A 15,275-nucleotide genomic window follows, 5' to 3' on the forward strand; every position below is an offset into this window, starting at 1 on the left:
TAGCTTGGCAGCCTTGACTTTTCTCCCTCTCTCTCTCTCTCTCTCTCTTTTTTTTTCTTCCCGTAGAGGAGTTTTCTTAGACACCATCCTCCCCCGTCGAGACGACAATGGCGTCAGGCCAACCATTGGCCAACGCGTGCGGCTCAGTCAGGGAGATATAGCTCAAGCCAGGAAGCTGTACAAATGCCCAGGTAACTGTGAGCCACGGGGACTCCCAGCGACTCCTAAGCATCCCATGCTACACAACGCATGCTGTGTGCCAGCAACCCCATCATCCCCTTGCCAGGAGCTGAGAGGACCACTCCTTGGCAGCTGTGGTTTCTGGTGTCTTTGTTAGGAAGCATGCAGTGCAGTGCAGCAAGCTGAGAGAGGCGTGTAGCAGGCTCAGAGCCCATCGCCTGGCTATGGGAGGCTCTTGAAGCTTCTGACAAAGCACTGAGTGAAGAGAGAAGAGAGCTCAATTATCCTGCACAGTGTGGAACGTTGCTCCGAGAGCCCCTCTTCTTTCTAGAGAACTGGGGGATGTTAATATGGCAAAGGAAGGACCAAGCACTTCTGGCAGGAAGACGAAGAGTGAGGGGAATGCTTTGGGGATGATAGGGGCACGGTTCCCTAATGAACAAGTCTCCGTGCTGTGGCCTCAGGGTTGGTTACCAGGTACATGCTATTAAAGACCAGAGAGTATCTTAGGGGTAGAGCAAAGGTTTGTTCTGTGCTAGGGCAGTGGTCCCCTCTCAGATGGACCCTCTGTGCCTTCATCTCTGTCCTGGTCTCATTTCTTTTGCTGTGATAAAATACCCTGACAAAAAGCAGCACAGGAGACGAAGGGCTTTGTTGTTGTTGTTGTTTGTTTGTTTGTTTGTTTTACTTAGAGTTTGAAGTTACAGTCTATTATGGTGGAGAAGCCAAGGCAGGAACTTAAGTGCTCACAGTCAAGAGCAGAGAGAGAAGAAATGCGTGGATCATTCCTTATTTGTCGTCTCATGTCGCTTTCTCCTGCCTTAGATAGCTTGGGACCTACTACCTAGGGAATGGTACCACCTACATTAGGCTGGGTCTTCTTACATCAAATTACAAATCAAGACAACCTCCCATAGACATGCGCACAGGCCAACCGATCTAGATAATTCCTCATTAGGACTTTCTTCCCAGGAGTTCTGTCTTGTATCAAGTTGAGAGTTAAAAAACTAACCTGCTTTGGTATCTTTTTGTTCCATGTCATTTTGAGATCAGGGCCCCAAGTCACTTCTAAATCCATGCCAAGTATCAATTGTCACAGCCAAGTTAGTGCCATTTATGGAGCAGAATGTCCTTTAGGGGACTTGAGGTGGGAGGGAGAGCAAGGCAGAAGGAAGTTCCATCACCAATAGCTCCAGTAGCTTTTCCACACCCTTCAGACAAGATAGGTTTCCATTTGCGGTTGAATATTTGGAACTGAGGCCACTGGAGAAAGTCTGGACTGTGACATTGCCCTACAATGCAGGACCATGGGGACTGCAAAATGCTGTGTAAGCTGCATCCTCACAAAACGAGGAAATATGTTCAGCCATCTCTCAATCATCTGGGGGCATGCTAGGGCTGAAATGCGGGACACACATATCATATAACCCTCTAAATTCAAGGGGAGACCTTAGAGCATTCCCTGGGAAATGCCATGGTATTTATTTAGTTACACTGTATAAGCTCCTTATTTCCCTGAAGGCTCCCAGGCAGCTGGTAAATATCCTGGAGCACACGGTAATGTATCTATTCCTGCAGAATGCTGATGATTATTCTAAAATAATTTCCATGGAACCCTCGGGGGTGTTGACTGCTGGGAGTGAGCCTCACTGTGCTTGGCAGTTGTTCTGTAATGTGACACTCAGCCCCCTGCCCCCAGCCAGGATTTCCTGAGGCAAATGATGGGCATCCCTCCGTATGCCTTTTCCTGTAGCTCCAAAGGCAGCAGAAGATGCTCCAAGGGGTCTCTGCGAGCTAGGGCGGTGGCCACACAGAGGTGGTATCAAGAGAGGAAAGAGATGTTTAAAGAGGCCCGTTGCCTGTACTTTGTGTGTAACCTCGCGGTGGAAGTCACTCAGCAAGCCACTGGCTTTGTATTTTGAGGGTGTCCCTCTCCATAATTCAGGGAATACAAATATTGTTTGCTCTCAAGCTACAGGAATTCCACTTTCTTCATTTCTTTTAAGGACGAACTAGAAAAAGTAATTTTTCCCCATGCAGGTTTTACATTCTAGACCCATTCATTACTGGGCAACCGTCAGAGACGAACAGGCCCAAGAACACACTGTAGACCATTCTAGTGTAGCTTTCTGTAGCCCTGCATTTTCCTCTGCTTTCTTGTTTGGTTGGTAGCTCTCTCAGAGGTGTAGAGCAAAAAAGAAAAGACTTGGGAAGGAGGCGAGATCACGCTGAAAACATAAATGGAAACAAAAGTGTATTTCCTTTTGGCTCTCCTGGCATGCACTTCTGTATTCTCCCTGCTATGGCTGTTGTTAGCAGTCACGAAGGCTCCGGGGTGGCTGGAGGCATGTCTCTCAGTGTTAGAGCATTTGCCTAGCATGCCCAAGGCTCTGGACTCAACCTCCTCTCTCATAACCAATCAACAAATCAAGTCTACAATCCCTGAAACACTCTGTGGATGCCAAGCCCAGAGTGGGTTCATTCAGTGTGATGCAGGTAATGTCACTGGCCCAGGAGTTGGTTCAGCTCATGGATGGAGAATGGAGATCTGGATCTAGATCAAGCCACACGGAGTCCCGAGAGCCTTTGGCAGGCACACTGAGCACTACCCCTTGGCACCAAAATGCTGCTTTTCCTTGCCCTAGCCAGAAAATGGCCATGTCCTTGGCTCACTTCCCATCAGTCATTCACATGGCATTGGCTTGGGAAAGGCTTTCACTTCACAGGCCTGGGCAGGGTCACTCGGGTGGGAGCCTCGTGTGTGCCTGCATCAGAGTTCTCTCTTTTTTTTTTTGCTTATGCAGCATGTGGGGAGACACTACAGGACACGACAGGAAACTTTTCGGCACCTGGTTTCCCAAATGGCTACCCCTCCTATTCCCACTGCGTCTGGAGGATCTCTGTCACCCCAGGGGAAAAGGTAGGTGAGAATACTAACTCTTCGGATGATATTCATGCATGCTGCACACACACCTGGGTATCACACCACACCCCATACACATGAACAGTTAGCATCATCTTTAAAAGGTAGGCTGGACCCCCATCGGGAATAGCATGACACCCTGAGCCAGGTAGAGTAGGAGGACCCGACCCTTGTGCAGTTAATAATAGCAGGTGTTCTGAGTACCTACTATGTGCCAGGAGCACATCTGCTTGCGTTGCATTCCCTGTTTTATGACCTCAAAGCCAGGCTTACCCATATACATGGAGGCCTGGCATGTACTAAATGCCACATAGGTTATGTATCAAGCTCACTGTCAGGTAAACCACACCCTCTCCTCTACCTGGACTGTTAGGATACTCTATGGGGCAAGTGTCCAGTCTAGAATTTACTGACATACTGGAGTAGTGATTTGGTAGGTGGTAATGTGGCCAGCCCTCTACCACCACCTGTGTTGATGTTCAGCCCACATCATTCACTCTAGCCTTGCAACAGCTGCTCCGTGACTGCCCTCTGGGAGGGCAGGCTGGTCAGTCATGTGTCTGATGTCAGATCCAGGAAGGAAGCCATGGAATGTCTTATAATTGGGCTTGGAGAATGCCAAGGCCCTGGGCCTCTGGAAGAAGATGTTAAGGGCTTCACAAGCTCTGTATCCATTGGCCTTGAAGATTCCATTGCCATCTAGAGCTGAGCTCAGGACCAAAACTTCTCCTTCTTAGTCCAAGGATGATATGCTCTGCTCCACTACAGGACACGTTATGTCTATTCCGTGAACAAAGAATCTGAGGGGACGTTACCCAACCATATAGTAAAATACAGAATGGGGCTTTGAACTCTGAACTTTATCTTTTCTTAAAAGATTTTTAAAAGTTTTATAATTATATATATGTGTGTTGGAGGGTGTATGTGTGTCTGTGTGTGTCTGTGCATGTATGTGTGTGTGTGCGTGCGTGTGTGTGTGTGTGTGCATGTATGTGTGTGTGTGCGTGCGTGTGTGTGTGTGTGTGTGCATGTATGTTTGTGTGTGTGTGTGTGTGTGTGTGTGTGTGTACAGGTGTCCATGGAGTCTAGAAGAGAGCTGTAACTGATCCCTGAACCCAGATCCCCTGGAGCTGGAGTTACAGGCAGTTAGCCACCCAACATGGGTGGTGGGAGCTGAGCTAGGGTGCTCTGCTAGAAAAATACACACTGTTAACTGATAAGCCATCTCTTCAATCTTTATCTTTTCATTGGAAAAATCCAGATTTTTTTTTAGCTTGTCTCAGATCACCCCTCTTTCTTGGGCTTAGGTAAGGGGATATTCTTGTGTTCCCACATCTCTCTAGGATAACACATGTCATAGCATGTCTCAGTATCACCACTGCTGTATTCTATCAAGTCCTTAAGCACACTGAGGACAGAGATTGTCCACATCAGTCCCAGCATCCCACTTTGAATGGATATGTGGATATATGAGGATGGAGCCAAGCCCGGTCAACTAGAGATAGTGGGATGTATTAGATATGCTCGGGTCTCCACAGCCAGCCTGCAGATATTCTTACTTCATAACTTTAAGTATAAGGTGAGAACCAGAGAGCTGTGGTCATGGTCCATTGAGAGCATTTTCTACACACACTGGACTCTTTCCTCAGTAAGCCATGTAGTTCACATCCTTGCACCAACCCCACATGCTAGATGCTGTTATCCTGCTTATCATAGAGTAGAAATTGGACTTATGCAAGGTGACTAAATTTGATGGAGAGTTGAGACATGAACCCACACCACTGTGGACCTCAGAACCAGAATATTGGACTACCATCATGTTACACAAAGGAGATAGAGCTCACACAACATACATTTACGCCTGCATAGACACTATCTCGATTAAGTATTAAGACAATGCCAGGGCTTGGAAGACTACACAGTGGGTAAGAGTGCTTGCTGTGTAAGCATGAGGATCTGAGGTCAACTCTCCAGCACTCAAATGAAAAGCCCGGAATGGCCCATGCATGCCTGCAACCCAACATACAGGGATGGAGACAGGCAGATTCTGAGAGCTTGCTGGTAAACCCCTACAGCCAGAAGGCCAAGCTTCTGGTTCGGTGAGAAACCTTGTCTCAAAAAAATCAGGGGCTAGGTGACAGAAGAAGACAAATGACATCTTTTTCTGCCTTCTGCATGTCTGTGTATATGTGTGCGTGCACGCATGTACACACACACACACACTTGCACATGTATGCAAACATAGTGTGGTTGTCTTCTTGAACCCAAGCTATAGACCTCTTGCGTGGATATGACTGTGCCTTCTAGAGGTGCTAACAGGCAGGAAGCAGGAGGAGGAGGAGGAAGAGAAGGGGGCCTGGTAATCCCCACATTGTTGACTTGCTGCACAGCAGGACTGTGTGATATGTTTAAACCGTGTAAGCTTCACTAAGTCTCAATTATTAGTGCTCACTAGGGGCACAGAGAATATACATCGTTGAAATTCCTGCAATTATTCCCATTTCTGCCTCACCCAGCCTTCCCCAGAGCTGCTGGTAATTAGCAAACTTGATTGACTCTCAGAGTACCTCTCGCTCATCACCTCTTCCCCCGATGGTCTTTATGGTTCACTAACATACTTAAAATAATCAGCCTGAATAATTATCCCTCTCAGTCAGACCATGAATGTGTTTCCAAGGAAGTTTTACTAACATTTCCTCAGTGTAATCTTAAAAGAGCAAAGACTAAAGAATTCTTGTGGGGCCGGCTTAGAGGCATTCCTGAACCCTACCGTCTCATCACGAGCATGATGCAGAGTTGAGAGAAACCCAGGGACACCCCAATTTAAGATGCCGCTCAGCTCGAGTTCCTCACCCCCTACGCATCTGACAGACACGCCCATGGCACACACACCCACATACAACCCCATCTGTTGTACTCATTCTTCATTTCCTAGGCGACCACTGGGCTCCGTGGAAGAATCCCACTGGATGGGGATTGGCCCTGGGGAGGGAGTGGGCTCTCTCAGTGTTGATCAGGCTAGAGAGAAAGCCAGTGAGGGACTGGGGGATGTCAGCTGTGATACACTAAGGGCACACTCAGTATAGTCTAACTTTTAAAAACATGCTTTTGGAGTACTTCCTGCACGCCAGACACAGCACTAGTCACTCCGCATGCAGGTTCTCTCACAGACTCCTCCACAACCTGGCGGTGTGCACATTGTCTTTCAGATGAGTACTTCCTCAAGATTCTAGAGCCAGTGAGGGGTGGAACTGAGGCCAAACCTGTCTGATTAGATACCCCTGAGAGGGAGAGACAATAGGGAGTCCTAAAGATCAAATATCACGTGGTTCCACCTGTGCACAAGACTTACCATGGGGTACTTACCTGGGCCCAGTGAGGACTTTTGTAACCTATAGAGCACTGAGAAAGAGACACAGGCTGGCCTTGGAGAGTCTAGAAAACAAGGCAGGTTTGACTTATAAGATAAGGGTATAGGGATTTCTTTAGGGATTTTCTAAGTGTGGGGTCGGGGCAGTCAGAAAAACCTGAGGTGTGAGTTGTGGAAATCTGGGTAGTCTAGGGATCATGCCAACAGTAGCCGTTAGGCAGGGACGTTGAAGAGAAGCAGCACAGGAACACGCTGTCAGTGGCCAACCAGTAAGAAGGAAGAGATGACAGAATTAAATGGGTGGACCGAGTTCAGGAAGGGTTTCAGTGGGGGAATGATAGCACTTGAGGAGTGAGAGGTCCTGGCTGAGGGATGCTGACTGCAGCCATGCTCAGATGCACTTGAGCTAACCCCAGACCTTCTGGAATGATTGATGATGTTACAAGAGCCTTTCGTATCTCTGAACCTCACTGACCTCTTACCTCCTCCCTAATCCCTAGTCTCAATTCGTCCTTGCCTATCTCTAAGTGCATCTTGCTTTCTGTAAACCACCTTGCAACTTCAAAAGCTCAAGAGACTCCCCAGACAGAGCTAAAGGACCTATCTCCCTCTGTTTACTCACCATCCCAACTAAGGTTTATTATTTGATGTCAGGAGACTTCCTGTGTGTGTGTGTTTTGAGAAGATGCTCCTACTGTGGTCTGAGGGCTCTGTATGCTAAGGGGGTAACATGAGAGCATTGGCACGTAAGGCGGTCTTCGGGCTTTGTTGTTCAAACCTACTTTATGGTAATTCTTTGCAGATCATCCTAAATTTCACCTCCATGGATTTGTTTAAGAGCCGCCTGTGCTGGTACGATTACGTGGAGATCCGGGATGGTTACTGGAGAAAGGCCCCCCTGTTGGGTGAGTGGACATCAGCCTTCAAAGAATGAGAGATGGGGTGTGTTCTCCCTATCTGGAAGGTTCCGTCTAGCAGCTGGCACAGGAAGCTCTCAGGCGCTCTTGTCATTGTAAAACTCTGACCACTCCATTTGGCCACACATGTTAAAGGCTTTTAAAAAAACTGTCAGCACCTTATGACCCAGCAATTCCACTTCTTGGAATGTCTCCTAGGGAACTAATTAAGGAAGTGTGCAAAGCGCTAGCAACGGGGAGGTGCACTGAAGCAGGAAGAATCAGCAATTTAAATGTTCAGCAGTAAGGCTCAGCGGAGTAAGTTGTGACACACCTTTTCCACGGAAAATTTCCATCCAATAAAAATAAAGCTGGAGGGGAGTGTGTATCGATACAGAGAGATTTCCCCAGCACTCTGTAACCTGTGCAATGTTACAGAGTGGAGTAAATAAAATTATTTCAAACACATGCATGTACGTAAAGATGTGTATAAGGCAGGAATTGCAGTTAGCGGCTGTCACAGGCAGAAGAGATCGGAATGGGACCGGTTTGATGAAGTAAGGAGCACACCTGTGCTGTCTTAAATTGTCAGAACTAAATTACTTAAGCCATTGCGTGGGCCGAATCCAACGGCGAGGAACCATCTTATGATTTACGATATAAATCTCCAATAAAATTAGAGATGTAAGGAACCCATAGTGGATATTTTAGAGGATTTTTTTTTTAATGTTTCTATTCTGTTCTTGGTTTGGTTATCTCTTCCGGAGTTTCTGGTGGGCAGGGATTACTTCTGTGGAGTAGACAAGAGTACAGACTCACCCACCAAAGGCAGCTTGGACCTTTGAGCAAAAGATCACAGGAAGACACTATAAAGAGAAAGGTTTCCTGAGAGAGATTTCTCTTGATGGCCACGGAAGATTAATATCGCCTAGAATCAGTGGTCTTGGGTTTTGGGAGCCGACTCTGGGACTCATTGGCCTGAGGAGGAACTGCAGGGAGAAACAGACCAACAAAGAGGCAGATGAAGGAGTTGCAGTTGAGTGTGGGGACGTTCTCATTGCTAGGACGATCTGAATGATGCCCTCCTGGCCTGGTCAAGTCCAAGGTTTTGGCGATAACTTGGTCCCCCGTAGTCCTCCATGTGAGTGGAAAAGCCACATTTGCCGTGTTGCCAGTGATGAATGGGGAAGGAGCTGTTGCCAGGAGAGTTGGCTGCAGATGGTGATGAGAAAGAAAGCCCTGATGTAGTGCTAGATCCTGGGGGACCAGGATGATACAGTCACACCAGACAGAGTAGTCTCTAGGGAATCTGTAGCCTTCTGCATGAGTAATCTGTAGCCTTCGGCTATCAATGGGGATGGCCCACAAGTGCCTGCATCTAGAAAGATGTGAGTTTAATTTCCCAAGGGTACAAACAGGTGGGAATGTGTGTCCTTAGATGCTCCAAAGTGCTAGGAGCAGCTAGGTCTGTGTGCTATGCATCAGGTAGTTCCTAGTCCAGATATACAAGCTAAGTTCCCTCTGGAAGTGTGCTTAGGCATGTGAGCATAGACAAGTGGTTATACTGCCCAAGACAGGATAGAACCTGTCTGCACTGGGTTCTGTTTCTGGCCTAAAATGAACAGACATGGAAATAGCAGTCAGAAATCTAGGTCACAGGTAGCATTGGTCAGGTGTGCCAAAAATGGCAGTGTGCAAAGGCAGGGAGATGACTGGGCAAGGAAAGTGCTTTTTGCACTAGTGTAAGGACCAAAGTTTGGATTCCTAGCACCTCCGTAAAAAAAAAAAAAAAAAAAAAAAGGCACTATAGTATATGTCTGTATCCCAGGACTAGGGGGTAGTAGTGGAAATGGGGTGGGGGGGTCCCTGGAATCCCGGAGCCAGCCAGATTAATTGAACCAATGAGGTCCAGATTCAGCAAGAGACCCTATTCTCAAAAACTAAGGTGGAGAATCAGGAAGACACACAATGTTGATCTCTGGCCCCACATGTGCCTGGATACATATATGTAACTGTATTCACATCCTCACGCATGTATAAGTGCACCTGCACACATGTATGCATCCAAGAGCCCCCCACACACATACCCCAACCAAGGCTGGGCTCCTGGGAGCAGGGGTTTTTAAACTTGTCTGAGTACCATCATTGCCTGAAAAATATCTCTAGGTAAGACTCCTGGAATACAACTTAAACAGAACCCACAAAAGTGGATCAGAGAATGATCGGATTAGCCTGTTGTGTGTCCTGTCTAGTACCAAACACACAGAAAGGCTGCTCAAGGATGGAGCGGTTGCCTCCAAGCAAGGAAGCATGCAGATGGCAGGCAGCATTATGCTGTGTCTTGGTTACCTGTCTACTGTTTGGATCCCCCACGATAACATGTTATAAAAGCCATGTGGGAAGGGCTTCATCAGTACAAGGAATAGGAGACCCTCAATCTGACAGACACCTTCAAGTCACTGCACCCCTCATGGCACAGGAAAGCCAAGCTTCTCGCACGTACTGAGTACCTAAGGCCTCACGGCTAGCTAGTGACTGAAGTCAAACCAGAATTCCACTGTCCTGGTAAAGGGGACAGGTGACTGCTGAATATTTACAGTCCTTCCCTCCCAAGTTGTTGCTTATCTGGGAGTCAAAGCTAACAGGCTTCCTGGATGTCTACTTGCCGAGGTTGGCAGCCCTGCACCCCAGGAATGGGTTAGACCAAAACCATGGGAGAAAGGAGCCAGAGTTTCCCAGAGAGTGGACACGGGCTGGTTTCCAGGCGTTCCCTTTGCTTGAGTGGCAAGCAGGAATTGTCTCAGTAGGGATCCTGGTGTCTCTGCTGCACTCAGTACTGGGACGGGACTTGTGCAGTTTATCAGTTTATTGGTGGTGGTGGTGGCTTGGGGTGATGGTGGGGGACGGGGGTTAGTGCTCATATTTTATCTGAGTCATTGTTCTCTTTGTGGGTCTTTCTCTTTATATCTCTCTTTCTCTCTGTCTCTTTCTCTCTGTCTCTGTCTCTCTCTGCCTCTGACTCTGTCTCTGTCTCTCTCTGCCTCTGTCTCTCTGTCTCTCTCTCTCTCTCTCTGTCTCTCTTTCTGTGTGCACGCACACACACACACACACACACACACTCACTCTCTCTCACACACACACAGCGTTGCAGCCAAGACATCACTCTTCATTTGCAGGCACACCCTCCTGTGCCAACTATTTGGTCCGCTCTGATGTTTCCAAATGCAGTCGTTAGTGAATTTTTGTGTTTGGAACAAGTGCATTGTGTTGGCTAAGCTGGTCCCTGGGAGGGGTCAGTGCCATGCAATCTGCCAGGAGGGGCAGGTCAAGGCCCCTTTGGCAGGAGGGAGAGCGGATTAGGGCGGATTGTAAAGTAGACATCTTTGCTGTGAAAACCTCGGCATCGCATTCTCTTTCCCAGGGCAGTGTGCGAAAATCCAGGCATAATACGCGCATAACTTTTTATGAATGGACCCTTTATGACTCCCCGCAGAGCCCACTTGGAGTGTCCTCATCTGCATCTCCTCTTGATGTCCTTATTAAAGGCCTTTAAACCCAGGAACGAGATTTCAGTCCAGGAACTGACTGACACCTCTCTGTGCCCGTTTCCTGCCAGCCTGCCCGGCTCTTCCGAGAGAGGCTGTTTGTGGCCCAGGTCTGCACTTACTGGGTTTAAAAGAAAATTATAGATGAGAATATTTCACAGCTAGTTAAAGATCACAGATGGAATTTCCGTGCCGGGGCCACTTGCCCTTCCTTAACAGGGTATGCGTAAGGGCTCGGGGTGGCGCCAGAAGATCCGGTCAGTCATCTTAAACATTGCCCTTCAACGTGGACTCCCCTCCCCTGTTGCTGTAGAGGAAGCAGCCCCAGCACCATATTTTTGTCCGCAGAGCTGCCTTGCCGTTCGGTGTTTCCATAACACACCCAAAAGCCCCTTATCCTGTTTCCTTGAAATAGGGAGGGGAGTTCAGAAAGGTCCGGCTGGCCCATCGAGTCGCGTGGCCCCACTCCTGAGGCTTCCTGGGCTAGGGCAGTTTCCCAAATGAACAGAAATGATAGCGTAAGGCCAACAGCCAAGCCTGGCACCCGCACAAATGTGCTTAGTGATCTTCCTTTGTGCTTGTCTTATTCTGAGCTGGGAAGGGAGTATGGCACTTTCACTCCCAGGATGCACCTTTGGTGTCCTATCCAAAACTGCACCATGTTCAGGACTAGACCCCAGTTCCTTTTGATGGTGGTGATGATGATGATGATGGTGGTGATGATGATGATGGTGGTGGTGGTGGTGATGATGATGGTGGTGGTGATGATGGTGGTGGTGGTGGTGATGATGGTGGTGGTGGTGGTGATGATGGTGGTGGTGGTGACGATGATGATGGTGGTGGTGGTGGTGGTAATGATGATGATGATGGTGATGATGGTGGTGGTGATGGTGGTGGTGGTGATGATGATGGTGGTGGTGATGGTGATGATGGTGGTGGTGGTGGTGATGGTGATGATGATGATAGTGGCCCCAACAGTCTGGATCTCAAACTGCCAAGCTTCAGATCTTGCTTTCACCTCCAACTTTGAGACAAATGTTCTCATCCTCACTTTTCTCATCTGTGAAATGGGGATAATAACAGTACCCGATTCAAGGGGGGGGGGAGCAGTGTGTCTGTGTCAGATTTGCCTTTCTGTGACAAATTGCCTGAGGGGGAATTAACTGGAAAGAGAAAAGATTTACTTGAGCTCATGGTTTTAGTCCATAGTCACTTGACCTGATTGCTTTCAGTTTGGTGACAAGGCCAGAAGCACCTGGCAGAAAAAAAAAATTGCTGATGCTTCATGGTGGCATGAGGGTGTGGGACAAGAAGAGAGAATATTCTTTGAAGACAAGCTTCCATTGATCTAGTTCCGCCCACCTCTAAGTAGCCCCTAAGCTATGAGTCTATCAATGACTGAATTATCCATTGATAAGATCAGAGACCTCAAGTTGCAGAACCCTCCCCCTCCCCCCCCAAGGCCCCACATATGACCACTACTGTGATGGGACCCAGACCTGCTGCCTAGGAGCTTTCTGGGCACATTCAAGGTCCAAACCACAACCAGTGGGGATGAAATGAGACAGTCCTATGTGAAACACTTCAGACAGGATCTTAAGCAGACACAGTCAGTGACTAAGGGGGACTTTGACTTGTCAGTGTCTGTGCTGGCAAGGCAAAGGCTGAGATGTCAGCTAAGAATTACAGAGAGATGGGGGATATTTGCTGAGGCAGAACAATACACCTGCCGGGGCTGGATAGGGGCGGGTCAGCCTGCGGCAGGGGTGACAGACAGTTCCTCTTATTGAGTTAGGTGGGTAGGTAATAGAATATAGACCTCCCCCCCTCTCACTTGGAATCAGTTCTCAGTGGCTGTAGCAGCTGGGATTTAAAAGGATATGCAGACTGGAAACCTGAGCTAGGCGAAGGAGTCCTGCTTAGGGCTGTTGTGGTCTGACTGCACAGTGCTCCCTCTTGCAAAAAGGTGGTGCTCCCCCCTCCTCCGTGCTTACTAGTTGTTTACTAAAAGCTCATCACAGCAATCAGCTGTACCATAGATGCCATTCTCAAATTGTATAGGCCTCCAATCTGTTTTTTTCTTCAAGCGTATGAGTGCATGTGTGTGCTGTGTGTGCATGGGTGGCCATGTATTTGGGAGCATGTATGCACATACTGTATGTGTATGCAGGTAGGACCCCCACTGGGCGTCGTTCTTCAGATACCACCCACCGTCAGGCTGTCGAGCCAGTGAGGCTCCACCTCTCTAGTGTGAGAACTGTAAGAATACACCTCCCAGCTGTCTTACCTCACTTTTGGGGCACAAATTTAAGTCCTTGTGCTTACACAGAGGCATCTCCCCAACTCTTCCAATGTACTTTTCCTTCTCAAAGTCTCAACAGTCATTTTATTGCACTAAATAGGAAGACCTCTAAATCCAAAGGATTTATCCTGCTAGAGAGAGCCAGAACCAGGAGAAAGCAGAACTGACTGGCAGCCCTCAACCCTGTTTTCCCTCAAAGAGTATAAGCCAGAGCTGACCATCTGGAAAAGGCCACAGTGTCACCATTTCCTTCCCCAGCCTATGACTTTCTACTTTTCTCAGAAGAATAAGACATAATTATGGTGTCTAGTGCCTCGACCAGGGCTTCCCACCCACTCATGATTAAAGTCCCTGCCTTTGTAAACACTGGAAGCCAGTTACAGTGGCACGTGTTTATAATTCCAATGCTGGAGAGGCTGGGGCAGGAGGATCCAGCAAGTTTGAGGCCAGCCTGGGCTACTTAGTGACAATAATGCCAGCCTGGGCTACAAAGTGAGACCCTGGGCCTGTTTCCTTATTGTCTCAACTTGAGGCAGCTCAGGTGACACCCAAGTCCACGTGGACCTTCCTCCAAGCTGGTGAGACACTCTATGGCTACTCAAGGCCTGTGAACTGTGGGAAAGTCACCTCCATACTTGCTCAGGAGTTGGTAGTCATGCTTACATGTCACCTTAGGCTTGGCATGGGGAACTCTGCGTGGCTGTGTCATGGGCAAAGATCTGGACAAGCCACAGAGACAATTCCATACTGGGCCCAGATAGAACAGGGGGCTCTTGGATCTTGTTACCCTGCTGGGCTCTGTCCAGGGGCTGGGGACACTACTTCCTGTTCTCCCAGATCTTTAAGTCTACTTGTGGCCTTCATCATCCTGCCCGAGCCATAGTCTTAGCTTGGAGGAAGAGGATGCGTAGAATCAGACCTTAAAGGTCTCCATTGTATCCTGCAAAGTTCTTCATCCCAGTCTCTCTCTCTCTCTTCCCTTCTGGGTCTATCTGCACCATCTGGGAAGCCCACTGTTCTTCAGTATTACATCTGTCCTTGAATTAATTCAAATGCAAGGAAGGTTTGGTTTCCTGGTCCCTGGCCCTACTTCCTGAGGCAAGGATAACAGAGGGCCCAGTGCCCCAAGGAGAAGGGTATGGCGTCTTCAGAATTATCAGGCAAAGCAAGCAAATGAAACAAAACAAACAAATAAACAAACATCACCGATAGCTCAGCATCATCTCTCTACCGCTGAGACTACCACAACATATGCCACAGGACCCACGTGGCAGGGAAGGTACCTGCCCTCTGTGTTGTACTTCGAGTGCCTGGAATCCACATTTGTCCATCATGGACTCACAGATAGACCGCTCTTGAGCCCATATTTGCTCCTCTGTGGAGTGCGGGGTCAGCTGCCACTCTGAGGGTCATTGCCTACTTCCTATCTTTCCTTCAGGCTGTGGTAAGGTGAGCCCAATGTCCACAGTGTCCTTCCTGACTGTCCTTTCTCTTTCCAGGGAGGTTCTGTGGCGATAAGGTACCTGAGTCCCTTGTCTCCTCGGACAGCCGGCTCTGGGTGGAATTCCGTAGCAGCAGCAGCAGCCTGGGCAAAGGCTTCTTTGCTGTATATGAAGGTTTGTTCTTGATAAAGCAGTCGGGCAGATGGCCACTGACAAGCATCTGTCCTTTAGCGCAGCCTGCTTCCTTCCCTGGAAGGCAAAGGCCATGTGTGCTAAGCTCTGTCACTGTCACAAGCTCAGTGAGCTCTCTGCTCAATCCAGCTGGGGTATCAGGCATCAGGCATCAGGGTAGAGAGTCCTGTAGAGATGGCAGTGGCCTCTGGACACCTGAATGAGCGTAAGCAGGGGCCTGACATTTCTGGACTCTTGCTTCGTCAGAAAATAGAAAACGTGGTGCTACGCAGACGTTCCGTTCTGTGTAAGAGAAAGGCTGTGAAATCACCCTGGGGCAGCTTCTGTGTGTCTTAATCCTCCCGGCTCAGAAAGGAACTGAACTGAAAACATAGCAAAGCCCCACTTTGCCTTGAATCACTGAAAATTTGGACAATCCAGATTTT

At 48.4% G+C, this 15,275-nt stretch overlaps 1 protein-coding gene across 1 annotated transcript in view; it reads left to right on the top strand.

Moving 5' to 3' along the window:
• Nucleotides 1–15,275, top strand: part of Tll2 (tolloid like 2) — a 121,824-nt gene that overhangs the window by 83,897 nt on the left and 22,652 nt on the right. Inside the window, exons 8-11 of the mRNA XM_021152072.2 lie at nt 67–191; nt 2,985–3,100; nt 7,276–7,378; nt 14,716–14,832. Coding sequence (XP_021007731.1) covers nt 67–191; nt 2,985–3,100; nt 7,276–7,378; nt 14,716–14,832 — 461 coding nt within the window. The remainder of the gene's footprint in view (nt 1–66; nt 192–2,984; nt 3,101–7,275; nt 7,379–14,715; nt 14,833–15,275) is intronic.

The sequence above is a fragment of the Mus caroli genome, unplaced genomic scaffold (genome assembly GCF_978045245.1).
Source record: "Mus caroli unplaced genomic scaffold, Mus_caroli_1 scaffold_20, whole genome shotgun sequence".
NCBI lineage: Eukaryota > Metazoa > Chordata > Mammalia > Rodentia > Muridae > Mus > Mus caroli.